The following is a 24,643-nucleotide window of genomic DNA, read 5'->3' as shown; positions in this document are numbered from 1 at the left end:
ATTTAGCCTCTTTGAGTCTTAGTTTCCTCATATTTAAAATATGAATAAAAATATTGACTATCTCGTAGAATAATAACCAAGGAGATAATGCTCAGAAAGTTTCTGACACGTATGTCTGAAGTATTTTAACTATTATTGGTTAAAATCCTCAATTATTTTAACTGTTATGGTGTTTTTCCCACAAATCTTTTATGACATTCTTACTTGGATGTCATACAATCAAATCGGCATTTTTTTTAAAAAAAAAAGAACATTGTTTAGCACTTGTATCAAGATAAAATATGATACTTTTGCTTAAATTAAATTATGCAAGTACCAGAATTAAGTTCTTATTAATTTTTTTATCCTACCTTTAATGATGAAGTATAAACAGCAGTAGTTTCTTAGGTTAATAGTGGGGTCTCATGTAGATTTAAATGCTCTATATTGTCTTTGAATATGCCTATGAAATTACTATGACAGCAAAGTTAAGGAAACCATATCTAAATGTTCTACATATCTCTAAACCTTTATTTTATGTATTGATTTTCCTAACCCTGTTTTTTTAATGGATTGCCATGATCATGAGTGGAATCACCATTCTTTCAAGCTACCAGATTTGAAATCTGTTCCTTTGACCCTCTTAATCCCATCTCCTCTGCACAGACGTAATACCAATGATGTTTACTGTTCCATCCATCTGTAGCCACCCTTGTTCTCTCATGTTTGGACCAGCATACTATACTTTTTAAAAAAATTTTCTTAAACTTTGTTTTGCAATTTCAAGGAGAAAAAACTATGTTACTTTTTAAACTAGAAAGTTGACTGCAGAGTCCAGCTCTAAAGTGGTTTATGAGTATAATTTGTGTCATTAACCCATAAACTGAAAAGAAATACCTTCTATGATTCTGCTAAATCCCCTTTACTTTTTAAATTAGTTAATTAATTTTGTAATTGACAAATAAAACTTATATATTTATATTATATATGTATGTACATAATTGTTATATATTATGGAGTTAAACATGATCTTTAATTTTCCCATCTGCCTCTCAGTCTTCCAATTATTCCACACATACTCTCATCATGTTAATTCTCCAGAATGACCAATTTTATACTGTCTGATTAAAGTTTTATATTCCTCCAGCACCTATGATTTCTTGTACAAGTATTTAAAAATATTGCAGAATAAATCTCATATCTTTCCACAGAAATTCCCATTGATTGCATGACAGTATTGTCCATAAGATCTCCCATATTATTATCTTCACCATGGTTCTGTGAATGTCAAATGAGGAGAAAGGAAACAAAATAAATAAGCATATATAAATAAACCTATGTAAGATGTGTTGGCTTGCTATATTTTCTTTCAATTTCACAAAATAACTTTGTGAGATAGGTATTATCAATACTATCAGTAGCAAAGAGACTCAGAAAGGTCAAGGTTATTGTCCAGGATGAAGAATCCACATTTGCATATGAACTTGTTACTCTTGTCTCAAAATTTATGCCTATTTTATTACTTACCTTCCTTCTCTTAAGGAGGGTTTTAAAGAGAGGAGTTCCCTAGATGTACTCATTTTCTATTGCTGTTGTAAAAAACTGCCACCAACTTACTTGCTTAAACAATATACATTTATTATCTCAGAGTCCAGGGGACATGTATTACTCTGTTCTCATGCTGCTTATAAAGACATACCTGAGACTAGGTAATTTATAAAGAAAAAGAGGTTTAATGGACTCACAGTTCCACGTGGCTGGGAAGGCCTCACAATCACAGCTGTTGAAAGGCACATCTTACATGGCGGCAGACAAGAGAAAGAGGCAACCAAAAGGGGAAACTCCGTATGAAATTATTAGATCTCATGAGACTTATTCACTACCACAAGAACAGTATGGGGGAAACCGCCCGCATGACTCAATTATCTCCCTCCAGGTACCTCCTACAATACGTGAGAATTATGGGAGCTACAATTCAAGATGAGATTTGGGTAGGGACACAGGCAAACCATATCAGGACCAGAAGTCCAAAATCAGTCTCACTGGGTCAAAATCAAGATATTGGCAGGGCTGCATGCTTCTGGAGTCTTTGAGGAGACTATCTCTTTCCCTGCCCTTTTCAGCTTCTAGAGGCCACCTACGTTCCTTGGCTCTTAACCCCTTTCTCACATCACTCCAACATCTTGTTTTCATCCTGAAATATCCTACTACTAGATGTTAACCCTCCCTTCTCCCCTCTTAAAAGGTCCCTTATAATTACACCCCATCCACCAGGATAATCTAGGATAATCAGCTTCTCTTTTGTCACATAAAGTAATATATTTACATGTTCCAGGCATTAGGACACAGACATCTTTTCAGGGAGGGTTGTATACTTAGCTTATTACACTGGGCATAAGTTCTGATAATGCAGCCTAAACCCATTGGACCAAAAGCTGGCGGTATTTAGATGTCCCAACAGTATCTATATGGCAATCTTTTGTCAAGATACATTGAATGCTATAAAGCATCATTCAGCCTAATAAGAAAGCTTATTTCCTCACCTGCTCATTGTATTATGAGGCTTCATTTTGATAAATAAAATCCAATTATTAGTTTTTTCTAAACAATGAAGATTGAAAGGAATGGAAAGTGCACATTAAACAATAATTGTGGTTTGTGGAAGGATTTATGAGAAAAAGCATGCTTGCAATTGCACTAAACTCAAAATAGAAATTTAAATTTTTGTTTTAACATTTTAATGTAAAATAAGCCTATTCCTGGCTCCTATTTCTTAAAGACTTTGCATGGTTCTTTTTTTTTTTTTAACCAAGAGGGTCTTTAAATTTTGACAGTGTATTTTCCAAACTGTACTATTTTCAAGCATATATTATAAAATTAATACTTCATTATCCCCCCTGAGCAAAACAAAAAGTGAAAATATGTTTAATGATTCAGTTTTTGCTTATCCTAAGAACATTACTTAATGGTGCTTGAATTAACAAAAGGGATTGAGCTGATTGATGATTTCCCTTCTTAATGATACACCGACTTTTTAGGTCATTTCTTCTACTTCTCTCAGTTTCATTAGTCCAGGGCCACCGATACTAACCATTTCTATAGATCAACTAGGGCATTTCCACGGTAAGTCAAGGAGAAGAACATTTTTTACCTTCTTTTGACTGCTTTCTTTCTCCCACCTGAAAAATTGTCAATCTTTCAAGAGCTTTTAATTGACATTGAGGGTCATAAACACATACCAGTTGAATTTTACTACCAAAGAACTGTATTACATTGAGATAAAAGCTTGACAAAGCATGAAGTTATAAAACTTTAACTATAATTAAAATTGCCAATATATGGTCTTTGTTTTGATAAATATATTAGCCTTATTACATTAAACATCATATTGCATAAAGAAATATTGGCATAAAATGACTTGAGATCCATGGTTAAAAGAGAGAAATGTATGTTATTAAGCAATAAAAACTGCATAAATTTCAAAGAAAACTGCAATGTCTTATATTAGAACATTTTAGTTCATGAATAAAATTGCTTAAATAGTTAAACATATATAGTTCTTTAAGATAAGTATACTAAAGGTAGAGCCCTCCTCAGATTCTCTGAAAATCAAAGAACAAAGGAAAACAAAATGATCTCTTAGGCAGATTAAAGACTTAAAGCTGAATATTAATTATAAATATGTATATTTATAATATGTATATCATTATATATTGATTTAACCTCCTGTGAACAATAGTTGTCTTGCAAACAGATGAATACGAACTTCAGAAAAAACTTTCAGATGGAATTTATTTCAATTATGCCACAGACTCAGAGAAATGTCACATTTATTCAAAGAGTTATTTATTACTTAGAAGTTTAAGTGTTTTGACCAATGAAAAGTTAATAACAAAAAGAAAAAAGCTGAGAATAGCAGAATTTAAAGAATGCCAATTTGTAACCCAGGGGATAGGTATTTGCATACTAATTGTAATGTTCCTGCTGTCACATTACCTTCAGCTTGAAGATCAGTCAGAAAGAGAAACTCGGCATCATCTGTGACAGACAGTGGAACGAAAAATGCCAGTGAAGTGAGTTGCCATTTCCAGCTATTTTTATCTCAGAAGATGTACAAATGAAACACTTGAGTCTTCTTTTAGTCTCGATGTTTTATTTCCTTCATTTATGATAAATACGCTAATTGTTGTCTTTCTTCCTGATTTTTTCTCCTTTCTCTACTGATTTCTTCTTTTTGAAAACATGTCAAGAATTTGTGGCTTACTTTTGCACTTTATTCTTTATGTGGGCTAAATAAAAGTTATAAAGTGGAGATAGAACACTGAACTTTCTTTATGTTTTTTTTTAAATTATGAGATGAATTAGAGACATAACATATACATGATTCTTGCAAAAATTATCACAACGTTTATTGAAAAAATTTTACATGGATATTAAATGCTGGGTAAGGAAGCAGCTGTCACTTCCTGGAGCACATGGACTCCTTGCTTGAGTTTTCCATTCTCCAGCACACTGCTAATTGAGTGTGAACAGCTAAGTTGTTGGATTCCACATTTTTTAATGCAATACAACTGGTTCTAGCTGGCATAATTAGCAAGATAACTGGTTGCTTTCACGCAGTTCCCATCTGGCCTGGCTCTTCTCTGGACATATAATACGGGTACTGCTGGCCTTGATGGCACTTGCTTAATGAAGAAAATAGAAAGGAAATCAGCCAAAACCGCATGAAATACTAAGTGTAATTTTGGCTTCAGATACACAGTGACTTTTCATGGCAAATCATACACAAACAAAAACTTACTCTGATTATGCATCACAATTTTACAGGAAATAAACACAGAAATGAAAAGAGCCAGACAAAACTTCTGTTAAAATTCAATAAAAGGAAGAGAAAAAGAAATGAGGGAGTGGCCATTGTCCATTTTTTCAGATAGCACATAACAAGTAAAAGTCAACCAAGTCAGTAGAGTTTAAAATCAACCACCCTCTTTTTTCTCCACCTTTTATTCAATAGATTTCTTTCTTAACATTTATGTAGTTACATTTTTTTAAAAACAGAAGATGATATTTCTTACTCCCATCTACCATAAGAAATGCCCTATTTTTATTTGATAGTGTACAAGCTTTAAGAATTCATGAATAATATTGTTCATGAATTCTTAAATTCTGTTTCGTGTAAACTTTCAGTTGAGCAGCCAGTTACCACAATTTTAACTATTATTTAGAGGAAATATAGTATTTCTATGAAATATGATAAATCTCTATTGCAGGAAAAAAACACTTTTTAGGTAGTTATTATAAATGTTCCAAAACATGAATAAAGTACAAATATATATGTATTAACTCATCCATTTAAGAAGTATGAAATAACTTGGGTTAAAGCAGACACACTTGTGTTTCAATTCTAACTCTGCCATTACTGTCTGTGGAATATTGCACTACTTATTTGTATCTCTGAGCCTCTTTACTCATTGGTAATATTGGAATAAAACAGACTGTTATTTTCAAGATTAAATGAAGTCTATGATATGCGTAGCACAATGTGGTATGCATTGTAAACATCCAATACATAGTTGTGCATTTTAGTGCTATTATAAATATTGTATTTCAGTTTATTCATAGATACCATCAATTTGCTCTTTCACAGAATTACAAGAAACTCCAAAATTTACAAATTTAACTGGCAACAAACAAGCATTACTCCTTAAAATAGCTACACTTCACCTAATTTCTGAAAAGTAAATGCTATGTTACCTCCAACTCTTTCAACATCTCAGATAGTCAAAATTTAACCTTCTGGATAAGAAATAGGCTATAAAGGAATGAGCTGAGGGTATTCCAGGCATTGCTACACACCAGCAGAGGTACTCCTTCAGAGCCGATGGGCAATTTTTTTCTCCTTAAAACAATGTCAGCATTTTGTGGACCTTGATTAATACTAGGATATACCCATATAACTAATTCTATTATCCATAGTATTCCATGTCTATATCTATAAAATATCTGTAACATTTTAGCATCCCTCTGTAATTCAAAACATTAGGAATTTTTCTTTTATCCTTGGTTCTACACCATCTCCCACACTTTGCTTTCTTTCTTTTACTGTTTCTCTACATTAATGAAGATGATACAAATAGCTATTATTTATGTAAACACCTTCATTCTATAAATACTCCTTTATATCCAAAAAGATCTTCATGAAATATGCCTTTTTGCTTTTGGATTAAGTAAAACCTGTCTGTCCTTAAAGGACACTGCCTTCTAGAATGGATGTCAGCTATTCTCTCCAACCTCACATACCTCAGAGTTGAGAATGAGGTCCATGATGATTCAGGGACGTTTTCACATTATTTTTCATCTTCTCTTGCCCAGAACACTCTATGTCTTTGAAGCTAATACAATTTAGCTACACTTTTCAATACTTTTTATCACTGTAATTTATCAGCATCTTGAAGGCCATTTACCCTCTTCCATTGAAGGCTTTAATATGTGTCAATATTTGGGGTTTGGTCATCCATTATTTATTTGTTAATATGTTCAATATTTCATAGACCAGGCACACTGTTCTTGGTGCTAGAAAATAACATTTAGTCCTGTCATCAGATGACTTACATACTAATGGGAATATAAATGTTCATCTTTGAATGAATTTGTCTAGATTTTATTTTTCAGTTTTTCCTGGCTGCCTGTTCCTCATTCAAAATGGGCATTCTGCATGGCCAGGTTCCTCTCTATCCTATTCATTAGCATATGTTCCACAGGTCTAAGTAGCTTTAGTTTGAATACCCTGCTAGCAACCAAATTTTAGTATACAAACAGGAATATTTTTAAGCATGTGTATTTTAAATGATCGTATAACTTTAGAATTCCTACAAGTTCTAATATTTGAGTTATATGAAATATAACATAAGCTTATTTGAGTAACAGGTTATAGAGTACACGAAATCTCTTCAATGTAAAATTAAATCTAGCATTGTGTCTCAACCTCCATTTATGAAAGACAGAAACTGAACAACCCAATTTTTGTGTCTATTTGAATGAAAAAAAAACACCATTTCCAAATGGTTTCACAGGTAATCTGTGTCCCCAAGATTTAGTAAGTCAAGGAAGAAAGGAAAGTCAGCTGCCTACAACAGGAGAAGGAAATTTTAGATTGGAAATGTGAGTAATGGAAAATAGTAAAATGAATTCTTAGCTACAGTGTCCTCTCTATGTGTCCTTAATGAGGATGACCATTATTAACTGAAGATGCAACTACAACTGCATCAGTAGAGGAAGTACAATCAATCCTAGCAAAAACTATAAAAACTGCAGCAAATTACAGGAAGTAATACAAAAGCATAGGAATCACTTCACACTAGTATGTTTAAGATTAGTTATCTTGCCGTGCAAATACAAAAGTTTTATAAGAATTGCGATATATGAGTTTTTCTCTATTTTATTATTGGTAATTTCAATACAAACTTTAAATTGGACCCTCTCTTTCCATAACTAAGTCATTTGCACATCACAGCTACATAATCCAACGTGGTTTTATTTCTGAGCAGCAGATGCTTTCTATGAATAGGGGCTTATTTCATCAGGATCTTTGTTTATTAAGAGGAGTAATGTATGATATATTTGCATCTCAGAAAGTTTATATCTTAAACCTGATTTATGATTTCTACATCACATCCCCAAAAGTAACCTTCTTCAGAAGACTTAAGTCTATAAATTTTTGACTGCTTTGGAAAAGATATCACTCTGTCTTGACAGATTCCTAGATTTAAATAAATCAGCTCAGAACTAGAAGTATACCAGTCTAAAGAGAAATAAAGGCTGCCTCAGAGTAGGTAAAGACGTTTTGAAATATTACGAACGAAATGTTTTCAAGTTCATCACATGCTAGAAATTCTTAAAACTTTTTTGAACTCTTTTGAGATGCATAATTATGACATAATCTTTACACTATAAAAATTTAGAAAATAGCTTATTCATCACCATTGCTATCATAACTTTTTGGCTAGAGTAATGTCACATAAATTAACAAATAATATACTCATAGTTGAAAAGAAATTCACCATTGATCCACAGAACCGATATCTTTTATGCCTTTATTAGAATTTAAGAAGCCTCAAATATTCTTAAGACTGTCAGCTAGATTAATAAATAATTTGCTGATGTCAAATTACATCCCACTTTATGTCACTATAGCTAACTACTGTAAATAGCATTGTATAATTTTTTGACATTTGGCTGTTTGATTAACAGCATGAAGTTCATTTGAATGATGTAACTCAAAATACATGTAACTCGAATATTACTATTGGTTAAAGAAGAAAAAGATCACAATGCTATTGTCAAGGTTAGATGCTGTTTCTACAGGTCACCAACTGCGGAAACAATGACATGGTCTGAAAATATGGACACACTTTTAGCCAACCAAGGTAAGATCTAACTAATAATAGGCTTAAAATACAATAATTAAATATAAATTATTAAATTCTGAAAGTTGGTAATGTATCATAAAGTATGAGTTTAATCAACGAAGTATAAAATTATTAATAATCATAAATTCATAAAAATCCAAAATCTAAATAGAATCAGGTTGGGGCTAAAATAAGTTTATAGGAACTCTGTACATTAAAACAAAAGGAAAATTCAATCTAGCAAGTGAAATTTTCCATTGCCTTAGACTCACTTTAACATTTTTTATTATTTTTTATTTTAATACAGTCTCTCTCTCTATCAGGCTGGAGTGCAGTGGCATGATCTCAGCTCACTGCAAACTCCACCTTCTGGGTTCAAGCAATTTTCCTGACTCAGCCTCCTGAGTAGCTGAGATTACAGACATGCACCACCATACCCGGCTAATTTTTGTATTTTTAGTAGAGACAGGGTTTCACCATGTTGGCCAGGCTGGTATCAAACTCCTGACCTCAGGTGATCCACCCACCTCAGCATCCCAAAGTGCTGGGATTCAATTCAGGTGTGAGCCACTGCGCCAGCCCTAGGCTCGCTGTGTGTGTGTGTGTGTGTGTGTATACACACATACACATACATATATATATACATTTTTTTTTTTTGAGACGGAGTCTTGCTTTACCACCCAGACTGGAGTGTAGAGTGTAGTGGTGTGATCTCTGCTCACTGCAACCTCTGCCTCCCGGGTTCAAGGGATTCTCCTGCCTCAGCCTCCCGAGGAGCTGGGACTACGGGAGCATGCCACGACACCAAGCTAATATGTGTATTTTTAGTAGAGACAGGTGTTCGCCACGTTGGCCAGGCTGGTCTCGAACTTCTGACCCCAGATGATCTGCCTGCCTTGACCTCCCAAAGTGCTAGGATTACAGGCATGAGCCACTGCGCCCAGCTGGCCCACTATAATTTGATCACGACTGCCTTTGGTACAAGTTGAAAGAAACATACAAACTGTTGAAAATTTTGAAAATTTAAATAAATCACTTGTTTCACATGTACTGTTGGTCAAAATAAAAAATATTTTAAAGTACTTTATATCAACTGTGTTATTCTCACTTTCAGTGAATATGAAAACATATTTAAATGTATATGTGTGTATTAATATGTATATGTGTGAATATGTATTTATAATTGATAGAATGGTTCAGTAAGGCAATTTTGGCCAATTATAAATAAAACATCCTAGTCTTTAATAAAATATCTTAGTCAACACAACTTACATACAAAATAATCATTTACAAAGGTATAACTTCTGTTTGTGTTATAAATAATCTGCAATTCTATCTCATCTGAAAGAGGAAAAATGACACTTTGAAACACAGAGAGAAAATGTTTACAATATAATATTATTTGTATAAATCAAATGGCATTTTATTTTAAATGCATAAAGAATAAAAATTAGAATATTAGAAAAATATAAAACACAATAGAGCTGAATTCACAGCTGCTTATTTATGTATAAAGTTAGAATGACTTAGATGAATTTAGATACTATAAACATATTATTTCTAAATGACTAATTTTTAAAGTATAAACATCAAAGGATCCACATAACTTCCAGAATCCACCTAAGGGCATACATTAAAGAGATATGAATATGGAATTGCTATTTATTAAGTGTTAAATGGTGTATTTCCTTTCTCCTTAAGTGTATAAGCAATGGGACAGATCAAGTTTGCTAAAAGGCTTACTGAATTATCTCTCTGTGTGTTGTGACTCAGAAGGCTCCAGAGTGGTGGAAGTCCATACAACAGTACTATAGAGGAGAGGCAGGAAGGGTGAGATGAAGGCAAACTCATTCCTCTGCATACCCTCTGGGATTTTATATTTCATGCCCACATGAAATAGAAAAGTCATATACATCCGAACAGTTGTTTGGTTTGCTTTTCATAATACCAGAGAAATGGCAATAGTATGAATGCTTTTTAATGCTTTAAACAGCTAAAGGACTTGCCAAATTACCTAGTTGTTTTTGTTGATTTGCAGACATACTTTGCATGTACTAAGCATAGGCATTAGCCTAGTTTTCACCCCATAATGCTGACATATTCCACTTAACGCCCTTTGTTGATGCTAACCAGTAAGCATTCCATTCTATGGAGAGTGCCCTCAGATAATAAGTTTAATTTTATGTAGCATATTACTTTAAAATCATTTGGCATCTTTTGAACATTCAAATTGTATGTATAGGAGAGTAAATCAACAAAATATCATGTTCAAGATATAGATAAGTAGCCCCAGGTTTAGTTTTTTAAGCTGTTTATTTTGTTCCATTGGGTTCTAAACCAACCTACAGGAGGAGGAAAGATACTAATTTTTAGTTGAGAGTAGCCCATCATTAAAAGTGGAGAGCAAGGGAAAATAATGATTGTATCTTGATCTCTAACTTCCCATCTCTCTGGGATGCATTTAGAAAATCCTCCTAGGGAGAAGCTCCATATGCCTTGATGATACACTATAAAATATTGCCAGGCATGAATCTACAATATTCTTTCTGTATTATTAAAGAACACTTTATTCTCTCTATAAAAATACATCTTAGCATAAACTCTGTTTAGATCTCTGAAATTTCATCATTGTTTGAACTGAATTCAAGAAAAATTTTAATTGAGTGTTACTAAGGGGATTTTTATAACCTAAATTGGTGTTACAGAAACTTCTTGAATGTATTTTTAAATGCAAGGAACGTGAAGTTAATTGAATTTTTATATAGTGCTCATATATTAACTGCATCCACACTCTCCAGTATTTCAACCAAGAATTTTAATTGGTACCTGATAACCTTTTGCAATGACTTGTTATTGCAAACTTATTTCAAATAACTTTAAAAAAAATCTGTTAAATCTATTTTAATCCAGTGTTTTTAGACACTTTAATTCTGCTCCAGGAAGTCCTTTTCTATTTTATTTCTATAAACTTCACTTTTGCATTCTGCAGGCAGCAACCCATAAACAACAGACTTAAACCTCTTTTCATTCACTTTTCTCTTATTGTTTTCTATTTCTGTAGCCAATTTTGCCTATCCCCTGCTTTTCCATAAACTTATTCCTCCTGTACTTTGGAACTTGAAGGATTAACTCTCTCCGCCTGCAGGAAAGGAGCAGCTGCTTGGAGCACATGCAAAGGGGGCCTCCCTGGCAGGTGGAGGAGAAAACCACCAACGTTTTGGAAGGCAAATTTCTCTGAGTGGAAAAAGTGCTGGCATGTTTTACTCCTCAGAGATATACATTCTCAAAAATAGAGACAGCCAGCAAAAGGGTGCAAACTGTGACACTGAATAACATGACCTAAATGTATTGGTTTAGTTTTGTCCACAGTGGGAATGTGATAATGATCTTTCTGACCTGTTGTCTAACTAGAGGCACTTACCTTCTCACATAAGCTCTGGGTATGCCAAAGAAAAATGTTTCCTGGCCCATTTTGATGAGGAAAATAGAGAAGGAAAGGTCTAAACAAGTGGTCACAATATCAAATATCTTTAGGAGCAAGGGATATAACTGTAAATTTGACTGAAAGTAAGATAAGGGAAAGAAGTGAGACTCATGGAAATCACCGACTGCAAGCCCTGTGTGTTGTTATTACATTTAAAAGAGCATATCATGATGAAGTGAAAGTAAACATGCCTGTGAATAAGTGAGTCCATTGCAGTTTCGGATCTAAAGTTTCTGGAGAAGTACATGCTAAGGATAATACCTGGGAGGAGGAGGAAAACACTGTAAACAGGTACTACAAGGGAGAATGGGAAGCATCAATGTTTTCCTTAAGGCAACATCGGAGAAAAACCCTATGTATTTGTATTTACCTTATGGAATTAAAGTTGCTTATCGCCACATAAAGGGGAGAAGCATTCACATCAAATATGTTGCCAGTTACTTTCTTGGTTTTGAGATCGAGTTGGCCTATATATTTATCCAAAACTAATAAATGCTAGCTCTTCCTTCTTTGCTTTAAGCCCAAACCAATACAATTTAACACTTTAGCATCAGACTTTGTTTCTGCACCAACTTACAGCAACAAAGATATTCTTACCCTGAATTGAGTATAACATAATTAATTTGACCTGAGCGTAGTGCAATAAATCTTAAAAGCAAAATCCGTGGGGCTTCCTGTGAAGTAACTACCATCAAGATCTCCTAAACATAATTTCTAGATTTCTCAAATACAGAAAGAAAAAAGTACAGGTTTTCTTTGTTAATGAAGCTAATTGTAGAAATATATATGCTATATATATAACATATATATAACACATATAATATATATGCTATATATAGCATATATAATGCATATAATATATATGCTATATAGCATATATAACACATATATAACATATATAATATACATAACACATATATAGCATATATAACATATATGTGCTATATATGTGTTATATATATGCTCTATATATATGTTAACAATTACTGATTGAAAATAAAGTTTTCTAGAGTTAGCAACTAAAACATACATTACATTTGGATGCAATGATCAATATTTGCCACTGAATATCCAGTAAATGCTCATAATATACAATGTACTCATTTTGGTCATATTACTACTCTGTATGCTATTATACAAAACTTTTTCTCATATATTTCATAGCTGGTCTAGATGCTTTTCGAATATTTCTAAAATCAGAGTTTAGTGAAGAAAATGTTGAGTTCTGGCTTGCCTGTGAAGACTTTAAGAAAACGAAAAATGCAGACAAAATTGCTTCCAAAGCCAAGATGATTTATTCTGAATTCATTGAAGCTGATGCACCTAAAGAGGTGAGTGAACTACCTCAGAACAGTGAAGAGTCATCCTGTAGCAGATCTGCTCCCAATTAGAAGACCTTAAATCCATCTAAAAGATAATCAAATTCTCAGTATGTGTTTAAATAGAAAATGTCAGTAGATTCCAAGAGAAATTCCTTAAGATGACTCTCTTTTTTTTCAATGATTCAGTAAGTATTTTTCAACACTTATTATGGGCTAGGTATGACTAATATTTCTGTCTCTTTGGAACAATACTCAGGCCCTTGAAAAATAACGTCTAATATCTCAAACGGCGCTAAAATCAACCCAATATAAATCCTACTTCAAAATGCTGTTGAATTTCCAGTGTAGTTTCTTGTTTTTATTTTGCTAAACTAGGAATTAGACAAAGTCAATATGGATAGCATTCTTGAATATTTAAAAACAAAGTAATGTGTGGGGATTAATTGAAACAAATTAATATGTTGCTTGCCTTTATTTCTTTGATGGTAAAATTGAGCCAAAGATGTGGGGCTCTGTATCAAGTGATCAGGACTCACCTGTGCTGCTTAAAGATCAGGAAACTAGAAAGAGCCTTGGGGAGAAACCTGCAATGACTCTGATAATAGCCCCCCAAACGTGTTTTATATGTGGAATATCTCATTTGTAGTTGATTTAATTTCCAGAGCCAAAACCATAATCATCTTCAAATCATTTTAAAATTTTAACTGTAAAGTTTAAGCAATTTACATTTGTAAACTGCTTTGGATTTCTTGCTGAATATATTACATAAACAAAGAGCGTTAATGTATAAGTAACCTACAAACAGGAAGCTCCATTAAACTACTAGTACCAAACCAACTACTATTACCAATCATCTTTCATACAGAGGTGAAATGCTGACATCTTTATAAGTGACAGTTACTATGTATTCTGATCCAAAACGAGGATTCATGGTATGAGAGGATGGTTGTACTTATAGGAAAAAAAGATAGACTAGATGAAATGCAAACACTTTCAGAAAATATGAGACATAAAGTTAGTTACCATATTACTAATAGTTCAAGTTTTAGATAGACATTAATTACTGCAGCATATATTAGTCTAGTATAACATTAATAGTCACGTGAACCACTGAAGCATGGCCTGGAATTCATGGGGATGGAAAAAGCACTTTAACTCCTGTAGAGCTATTTCAACATTTATTTCCAAGTCATCATCTAAGAATCAATAAATAATTCTGGAAAATTGAAAATGTTGCATGTAAGATTTGTAAGGTTGATTGATGTGTCATTTTGCTTTGAAATTAACCCTAAAGATATCCTACTCATTGTTATATTGGTCTGAAAGTCATATTTTTCCTCCTTTATGAATTCATCTAATTAATAGTAGTTGCTTTAGGATAATATTTTGAAACATTGTGTGTGAAAAATCTTGTAACACAAAATGTCATCTTTTAATTATAGCTGAATTTAAGGTTATAATACATAATAAACCATCAATTTTGATAAAATAGTTTTATTTATTTTCCTAACCTTTTCTTCCAAAATTAATTTATACTGTAATAATTTAACTAAATAGTGTAGCTATTATTTTGGGATATAAAACTTCACAGCTTTTTATAGATTGTACATCTAATTAATTTTGATAAAACAAAATATAATTAAATTGATGGCTGCATTCCAAGTAATAAATTATAGTATTTCCTTGAAGTGTCTCTAAAAATGCTATTAGATATTACCAAATTAACTGAAAATATGCAAGTATAAATATATATACCCTATGTTTATATATACATATATATATGAAATACTTATTCTGTTTCCTATCATTTTCTATTAGTTGTTTCCTATTCAAATTACTAAAGGAAGTTTGCTTGTTATATATTACACCAATTGCAATCTTCAAGGTATTTCTCTATAGTTCATCAGTTATGTGTTATAGTGATACTATTAGTATGTTTATTCATTAAACTGATTTTTTGAGTATCTGTTCCCACAGTGAAGTTACCGAGTGAAAGAAGAGACTGACACATAATAAAACTAGTCAAATACACAATAGGTGATATAATAATAAAGCTTCATTTAAAGTTCACTATTAGCACGGTAGGAAAGAGTGATTTAATCTACCTGGAGAGTTAAAGTTAGATTTGCGGTGTGGTTCACACATGAAAAATGAGTCATATTTTATGAAAAGAACGAATGAAGAAACACTATTCCAGCACTGAGAGCACCATTGCATAAAGCTCCCTAGCATTTTCCAGAAATTGCAGGCATATTGATATTGCTAATGTGAGTAGAGGACTTGGGGATGAGGTTGGATAGGTAGGCAGCAGTGGAGATAAAGAAATGATGGAATGTATTCTAGATATACTCAGTAGGCAGACTTGACAAGACTCGGTGACATATTTGAGATGGTTGGAAAATATGATTTGCACAAGTGGAAAATTAAATCAAGAATGAGATGTATATGAGGATATTCTCAGTTTTTCTATATTCTATATTACTCTGTAGTTATATAACAGACTCTTATAAAGAATCTAAATTATAACCAGTTTCCTTGGTAAAATAAAGAACAACAAGGTCATGTTACTCATATGCCTATTATATCCCATTTACTTTCTTTTCAAAGTTTTATATCTTTATTTCACCTATTTCATTGCTAACATGACTTAATAATTATTTACTGATGCAATTGGGCAATTTACAATTAAACTATATGAAACTTACTAAATTATCCCTGACTATAAATTGACATTACTAATGGGTATCAGTTTCCTACTCTAATAGGAAAGACTATATATTGAACTTTCAGGTCTCTATGAGAGATGATAATTTCAGCTGGATTTTATGTCCTCTCCTTTAAAGTGTTACATTCTCTCTGGTTCCCAAATTAACAGGGTGTTAGTATGATGTAGCAGAAAAACTAAAGTTTGGAGCTATCTAGACCTGGGTTCAAATCCTGATCCCTCACTTGTGTAATTCTGTCATAAGCTATTTATCTCTCTGCCTCAGTTTCCTCATCTGAAAAAGTATAATGATACATTTACATACGAAAAACGAGAATGATACATGAGATAGTGTGTCTAGGGTTTACATCATGCAGAATGGTTTTTAAGGAATGTTAATTCCTTTCTTTCTTTAAACAAGTCACGATAAGTGCTATTGAAACTAACTATTGAAACAACCCTTAGCTTATTTCTAAGAACATATGTAGATAAACAATGTTAAGACTTGAGAGAAGTGGAAATGTGAACACTTATTATAAAAATGGGTTTGCAAATTGCCAGGTCCAAATAAAAACAGTTGCTCATTGAGTAAATTTTACCTAGATGGCTTCAGGAGAAAATATAGCAGAAAAAAAAAATGACCCAAGTATTTTGACTAAGTGACTTGAAAATAAGAAAATTATTAGAGAAATAGATATTTTTAAAGTATCTCTACTTTGTACATACTAATAATGTGGGAGTGGCAAAGAAAAAAATTCTTAAACTTGTACTTATTTTTGCTTCAGCTTGGATTGCTAATTTCAGATTATTGAATTTTCAAGAAAATATTACTTAACTTTGAGAAAATAATATTTGAAAAATATTAATAATATTTTCATATTCAGCTAAGAAATTAACATATTTAAAATATATATTATATTTATGTCATCATTCCTCTATATTGAAAAGAAAGTCATAGAGGATGAAAAATATGTCATTAAAGAGAAATTTTTAATGTTGATTGTCATTCTATGAAATTAGAATTATAGTATCAAATCATATCATGGTGTAACATTTAAAAATTATATAAATTCAATTTCACACTGTCAACAATCCAGGAAAAAACACATTGGTAGTTTTTTAAGTCAAAAAACAGCAGAAAATGTTTAATTCTTTAATGTATCTACCAAATGTGAGGACACTGTATCTCATAAAACAAAGAAGAAATTATAGTCATAAACGAGAGTACATCTTCACGGGTCTGTGCAGGACATTTTTTAATATTTGTGTTTGGCTTCTTACTTTTATTTGTGATGCAGCACAATGTTGCTTATTGAGTCACATTATCTTTCACATCAATAAATGTTTTTTATTCTGTGCCTAGTCACATCCTTATAAGATAAAATCCTTCCATGGAAGAGCAGCTCAGTTTAGGCAGGAAAACAGATAATAAACACGTAAGTATAACACAATGTGTTGCTGTGTTAGGCAGCTCTCGATAACGAAATGTAAGAAAATAAATAGAAACTTTAGTTTGACTCTAAAGAACTTTTCAATATAGTTGGGTTAAAAAATAAAGTGTATAGAACTAGAGAAAATGGCAAAGCAACAAATGATTAAGTGCAAAACAAAGATGAAATTATTTTTATGCTACCTGGAAGGATATGATGATTAAATACCAGTAAGACAGCAGCATATTGAGATAAGACCTTCATTATAAATAAGGATAGTTTTAAACTGAGTCTTGGGGGAAGAAACAGATATATGAGTTGTTGACAGAGAAAAGCCCATGAAAATAGGCATCTAGAAGCATTTTATCCTATTACTGTGATGCCAATTTGTAATCTGCATTTTATATTCGTATTTTTTCTTTGCATTTTTAAATGCCACTTCCTCTATATGTTGATGTTATTTTGAGTAGCTTATTTCTGCCCTACTAGTGACTGTTAGCCAACAGTGCTCCCCCAACTACAGAATCATCTCTGGATATAATGTGCTTGCTTATTTGTTAATTTTCTAGGTTTTTGTTCATTAATCAATACTTGAATACTTACTATCTGCTAAGCATTATGCTGGTGCAACTAAGAAAAAGACAGTCATGGTCCCTGAGTAGATCCTTCCCCATACTCTGGTAGAAAGACACCACATAAAAAATAATAATTATAATAAACTTCCATGAGTGTCCTAACAAGGAAATATAAGGTGAGATGGTAGTTTGCAACAGGAAAATCCAAGTCTAGAGGATCAGGGAATGTATTTCGAAGAAGTAACTGGTAAGCTTTGACCAGAAATTTGACTATAGAGGGAAACAAGACAAGATGGGAAGAGAGAAGGATAGGAGAGGAAGAGGAAGAAGAGCCAAGCAAAGGACTAGCCAGTGCCTAGAAGACTGGTCCAGCAGTGAAAGAAGCCTAGTATTGTGTGTGTTCAAGTATAAATTGAGGTTAACTGCACCTTCTGGATCCCAATGATTTCCACATTTTTATTCATTCCTTCTTAAAGAGCTCTCCTTCAAAAGAAGAAAGGGAGACACAGAAAGAGGCAGGGAGAGAGAAAGAGAAAAGGAGAGCTAAAGAAACTATAATATCTGTACAGAGATTTTACATGGATTATCTCATTTGGTCATCACGTTCACTCTCTTAGGGAAGTATTACATTCATTCACATTTTAAGGTGAAAAACTGAGGCTTAGAGATAAAATGATGAGCCCTGCAGTCATTAAGATCCATGGAGAGGGAGGTCTTCAGCCCATACTTTTAAGTTTCAAATTTCTTCCCCTAGATCTACCACTAATTTGAAGTGTTTATGACATAGCCTGGGATACTTGATGTTTATGATAAAAGCAGAAGCATAAAATTATCTAGTCACATACAATATATCTTCCTATCAACAGTTTTATTTCTCTTCTCATATTCTCTCTAATTTGTGTAATTTCTTAGACTATGAAGCCTAGATTCAAATATGACATTAGAAGGAAAAAAGTGTCAGAAGTATTTCTTCTAATAATCTGCAGAATCATTCTGTGCTTCAAAAAATAATTTCTGCATTTCAACTCAAAAACAAAAGGCTCAGGTGTTCTTTACACTTCTGTGTCTCTGTGCCACTTAAAATGATCTTAGTTTAGCATGTTGGGATTGGTGATGGAAACAGGTCAATCTGATTCCATTTCAGCTGCTCCAGTGTAGCTGTAGCTTTTGTATATCTATTTTTAGCCATCCGTACACGTTATGATTTCATATGTGTCATCTCCTTTATCACCACAGAAATCGGAGAAGCATCTGGTTTCTATTCAGTTCTATCTTTGCTTTGACTACTTGTCTAATTAATCAGGATGGTTTTGAATTATATTTCTCTCATTTCTCTTTCCCAATTTAAGGTGTTAATCTTACCTCCCACCTTGTATCATCTATTTCTGCCTCCAAAGCCAATGACAACAAAAGGATACAGTCTATGCAGGGATGAATTCCTTCTAGATGTTACAAACTTTGTTGTATTCAACTTTAATAGCCACCTTTGAGAATATATTTTAGGATATTCATTTGCTTTTAATGATGCCAAAATGAAGTAATACTTGAGGTGTTAGTGGTGATTAAAAGAATTAGGTAACCAAAAATATGATTATAGATGGCCTTAATTTGAATAGTAATTTTTAAGCTCGGCTGTGAATGAGGTCTAAGATGCTGCCGGCTCCATTTTTGTAAGGCGTTTTACTTATGCATGCACACACCCTTTGCATAATGACAGTCTCCTGCTACACTATACATTCTAAATGAGGAAAGGCTATCTAATTTGAATGTGAGAGCACAGTTGAAAACTTTTCATTCAAATTATGTAAAAATACATAAAGCACAGATTACGGTCACAAGAGAGCCAACAGGTACACTTTAAAATGTATTCTTTCTGCTAAAGTAATTTATTGAAAGCCAAAAGAATTTAAGACTGCTGGTGTAGAGAAAATAAATTTGGTTTGCATTGCTTTCAGTTAACAAAAATCACATGCGTATTAAAATATCCTGGGTCTTCATAATAAAATTGTTTTACACAACTACCTGAAACATCATTCACAAAGCAGTCATTTTAATGCAATGGATTGTTGTCAATGTCAGTTGTGTCAAGACCTTTTCAAAACTGACAGGATTTAAAAGCCTCTAAATGGTTGTGATGACATCTCAGCTGTCATTTTCTAAGAACCACAATCCTGTGTCTTGTTTTCCAAGATTGGCAGTGTAGTGGTTTCAGAAATCTAAGATAATTTATGACCTTTTGAAAAATAAGCAAATAAAATATTATGTTTCACAAACATAATATTGAAAGTCATTGAAACCAAAGGGTATCCATACAAACAATACAAGTAGCTATTTATGTCAGTAAATAAAATACATGTGGCACTGTTTTTTTTTGGTTAATTGATATAATGTTCAGCCCACACTCTGCAGTTCATAGTTTGAGATGCTCAGCGAAGTCTAAGCTTCTCTGTAGCTTCCAAGCAACTCAGGAGTGCCTTCAACATGCAAATGGCAAGTATGAGTTTCTAGAGTGTCACCTCCTGATGGAGTCCCACCTTCAGTATACTTTGAACTCAATATTTCATCTGTCTTACTTTTAGAGATAGAACTGTATCCAAGTATCTTCTGGTAGAATACAAACAAAAATCACATTTGAGAGGAGTGCCAAGTTGGGAGTGCAGTTCACAGACATGTCCCAAGGAGTGACTCTATTAAAGGAAGAAATATGTATCTATGTGTATGTATATATATGTTTATATGTGTGTGTGTGTATATATATATATATTCCTGTTTACCAGTCCATGTGCAAGTCTCCTCTTTAATATTTCAGAGTTATATATAGAGAGACAGTTATATATAACTCTATATGTAACTCTCTCTCTCTATATATATATATATACACATAGTAAGTTATATATATTATTTAGTAAGATATATATATCTATCTTACTAAAATTTCAAGGGAGTTGAAAAGGAAAGATAAGGCACTCTTGATAGCATAGTTCCATACATCACCAGAATTGACTTCTAGGGGCATTTAACAAAACATATGACTCCCTCTTAATGGAAATATCTTAAATTGACTTCTAGGACTGGATTTCTTTCTCCCCTACTGATTGCCCTTTCACCATTTCTTTTCCTGTTCCTACTCATAATCCAAAATGTATTATAATGAGAAGAGACACTCCTCATCTATTTTCTGCTTCCACTCACTCTCCTGATGATCTCTTCTAGTTCTATGGCTTTTAAAGGGAATCTCAAACTTAACAAATTTAAATCTGAGTTCTGATTTCCTGCCCAAAGCTTTCTCCAACCCAAGTTCTCTCTATCTCTGTTAATAACTACTCTGTTCTTCCACTATTCTGGCTAAATAATTTGTAGTCATCCCTTGGTTCTTCTCTTTCTCATATACCCTATATTCAATCCATCAGCATTTTCTGTCATCTCTTTCTTTAGACTATTTCTAATATCCAGCTATTCTTAAAAAGATGTTCTCCCTTGCCCTAGCTCATAACTATTCAATCACAAGTCCCATTCATTCTACTTTCTGAATAGCTTTGAAATCTATGCACTTCCCTTTATTCTCTGTGATGTTGCCAAACCTAATTCACCATCAATTGTCCTCCTGATCTCCTGGTGTGGTATCCTAATTTTTCTTTCCTTCACCCACAGCCAGCTATTACACCACATGGGAGCCAGCGATGCTTTTTCAAACATGTGGTTACATTAGTCCCTGACTTAAAATTCTCCTCATTGGCCTCAGAATAAGTAAAGAAGTCCTTAACAAGATCTATAATGTCCTACATGGTTTGGCACCTTTATGCCTTTTGTGATTTATCTTTCTTCTCAAAACCCACAGGGCTTCTTCCAGTTTACCATTGCATGTGCAAGTCTCCTTTTTAATATTTCATAGTCATAATACTACTTGAAAAACCAGCTTAAAATTTCATTTCCTTCAGAAAGCTTTTCCTTAGGGAAGCAATTTTTTTCTTTTGGGTTACTTTTTCAAAATCTGATTTCTTGATTGACTTTTTACCTTAATCATCTTTTATCTTCAAATCCTAGCACAGTTCCTAAGCACCTACTCCATAAATACTCCAAATAAATAAATTGAAAAAATTACTAAAAATAAAGTAGATAGCTTTCCAAAATATGTTAAGATTCTCCCCTCCGCCACCAAAAGAGGATAATATTATCCATCTTATATGGGTGTGTGATATTTAGCATAAAGTAGACATATGAAGACTTAGCACATCAGTACTAATGTTTAATTAAAATAACATATTATTTACAGTTAAAATAATCATCTTGAAATATCCTTATGATTATTTTAGAGTTGATGTTATTGTTCAAAATACTTTGCCATGGGAGAAGACAAAATCACTAAGGAAAAAGTCTAGAAAGAAAAGACTTGAGGCAGAACTTGGAGAATATATATATGCTCTGCTTATATTTTTCAAAGACCTGTGGAGAATAAAAAATTAGTAAAAGAAATAGAGAGAAGATAGTAAATTAAAGACAGCTTAATTCCACTTCATGAACTATTGAATCCATCTGTAGTGACAAATCTTTCTCTGATAATCACATTGAATATTTAACATTATCAGAAGCTTTTGCATTCAAATCTGTTTAAAAAATCAATTCCGGAATTTTATTTTCCTTTTTTTTGATGGAGTCTCGCTCTGTCGCCTAGGCTGGAGTGCAGTGACATGATCACGGCTGACTGCAACCTCCAACTCCTGGGTTCAAGCAATTCTCCTGCCTCAGCCTCCTGAGTAGCTGGGATTACAGATACCCACCACCACGCCTGGCTAATTTTTGTATTTTTAGTATAGATGGGGTTCCACCATGTTGGATCTGGCTGGTCTTTAACTCCTGGCTTCAGGTGATCCGCCCACCTTAGCCTCCCAAAGAGCTGGGATTACAGGCATGAGCCACCATGCCCGGCCAATTTTCTGGAGATTTTTAAACCAAAATTGAATATAATAAAAAGGAAATTATAGTGACTTTCTTTCTGTGAACAAGGAAGGCTTCTCAGAGGATATTCAACTTAAGGTAAATGATAAAGGTGGAAGACAATCTGTACAGGATATAATTATGAGGGCAAAAGGAATTTTAGGTGGTGGAACAGTGTAAACAAAAGTTTTAGGTAAAATATTCACTTTGGGAACAGAGAGTAGTCCAGTTTATGTATATCAATAGGAAAAAGTAGAAGTTGATTTCAAAATAACATATTAAAGTCAGGGTGTGAAGAATCTCAAATGCCACAGTGAGATGTTTAACTTTTATGTTTTAGAAAATAATGGGTTTTCAGCTGAATTTTTATATGATAAAAGTTATATTGTGGTAAAACTGATTTAGTAATATTATTTATTGTGTTCAGAAGGGAAAGATACTGTAAAAAGAGGTATCAGATAAATGATAAATTCCATAACTTAGGGAAAATGTTGGTTATAAAGCCCTAAGCTGGAAAAATAAGAGTGAGAATGAAAAAGACCATTGTGAAATTAGAAAATAAAAAAGAGAATTTACACGCATATGTGCATGTGCACACGCACAAACACACAACATAAGTGATCAGAGAAAAAACAGGTGTCAGAGACAATTCCTATGTTTCTAGCTTGAACAACTTTAAGAAATATAATTACATTTACACGAACATGGAGGTGTGATGTTTTGTCACTGACATTAAGCTGAATTGCCAAGACACAGCTTTAAAAGACTACTGATGATCTCCTGAGAACAGTAAACCTGCTCATCACTTAGCTACCAATTGCTGATGCTGGCAGTTCCTTGGTAGGAAAATAGGCAAATCAGAAAAATGACGAGCATAAGTCAGAAGTACAAGGTTAATATATTTCAGTAATAATATTAATCAGCATTATTATGTTGAAATTGAAGAGTTCTCTCTAAAATTTAAACATGATTTTGAACAAGTATAGAACCATTTTTTCACTGCTTATACATGTATTTATTGAGTTCTTACAGTGTGCAAGGCATACTAAAGGATGTTCAAAATGTAAATATCATCTTAGCAATGCAAAATCCCTTAACAGATCAGAAAGAAAAAAAAATCCACACATAAACTTCAATGCTAGGTGTTAGTTAAATTTAAAGACAAAAAGACTTGTGAAAGACTTAGGATAAAAGGAGTGACTTTCAGTTTGATTGAGATATTGTGAGAAATGTTTAAAACTAAAAATATACAAGAAATGTAAGTGGAATTGTCTAGCTTGATGGGAATACAGGGCACACATAAAAGAGAAGAAATGTGTAAGTAGGTATTACATTGTGAAGGCCATGAATGCCAAAATCATGGCTTTGGACTTTTTAAGTAGGAAAAGAGGAATTATTATAGGTGTTCAGTTACAACAACAACAATAATAATAATAAGCTAGCACTGTTTGGCAGGCACACTTTGGCCATGCTGTCAGCAAAAAACTCCCTTGATGAGTGTCTAAACAGGTTAGGTTCCTCTGCTTAACCACTAGGGGAAATATAAAGTTAAACAAATCACAGATGATGCTGTTAAAGACTTAACAATATAGTTAATTGAAGAAACAGGCTACATATATTCTCATATTCCCACAACACCAGATAAGTTTATGAAACAGACTATAGTAGATGTTTAAAAACCACTACAAGATCTTGATAATAGCCACTATTGATTCCCACTATGAGGCAGACACTGTATATGTTCATTATATAAGTTATCGTGCCACTTAACTGCACAAAACCTTTCAGTATCTTTCTATTGCTTCT

The 24,643-nt window shown here is 32.9% G+C and overlaps 1 protein-coding gene across 1 annotated transcript in view; it reads left to right on the top strand.

Annotated features, from left to right (window-relative positions):
* The window catches only part of RGS21 (regulator of G protein signaling 21), a 50,186-nt gene that overhangs the window by 21,903 nt on the left and 3,640 nt on the right, over nucleotides 1-24,643 (top strand). The window contains exons 2-4 of the mRNA XM_057301869.2: nucleotides 3,982-4,052; nucleotides 8,329-8,405; nucleotides 13,036-13,202. Coding sequence (XP_057157852.1) covers nucleotides 4,042-4,052; nucleotides 8,329-8,405; nucleotides 13,036-13,202 — 255 coding nt within the window. The 5' untranslated portion in view covers nucleotides 3,982-4,041. The remainder of the gene's footprint in view (nucleotides 1-3,981; nucleotides 4,053-8,328; nucleotides 8,406-13,035; nucleotides 13,203-24,643) is intronic.

The sequence above is a fragment of the Pan paniscus genome, chromosome 1 (genome assembly GCF_029289425.2).
Source record: "Pan paniscus chromosome 1, NHGRI_mPanPan1-v2.0_pri, whole genome shotgun sequence".
Lineage (NCBI taxonomy): Eukaryota > Metazoa > Chordata > Mammalia > Primates > Hominidae > Pan > Pan paniscus.
This window is presented reverse-complemented; position numbering and strand designations above follow the sequence as displayed.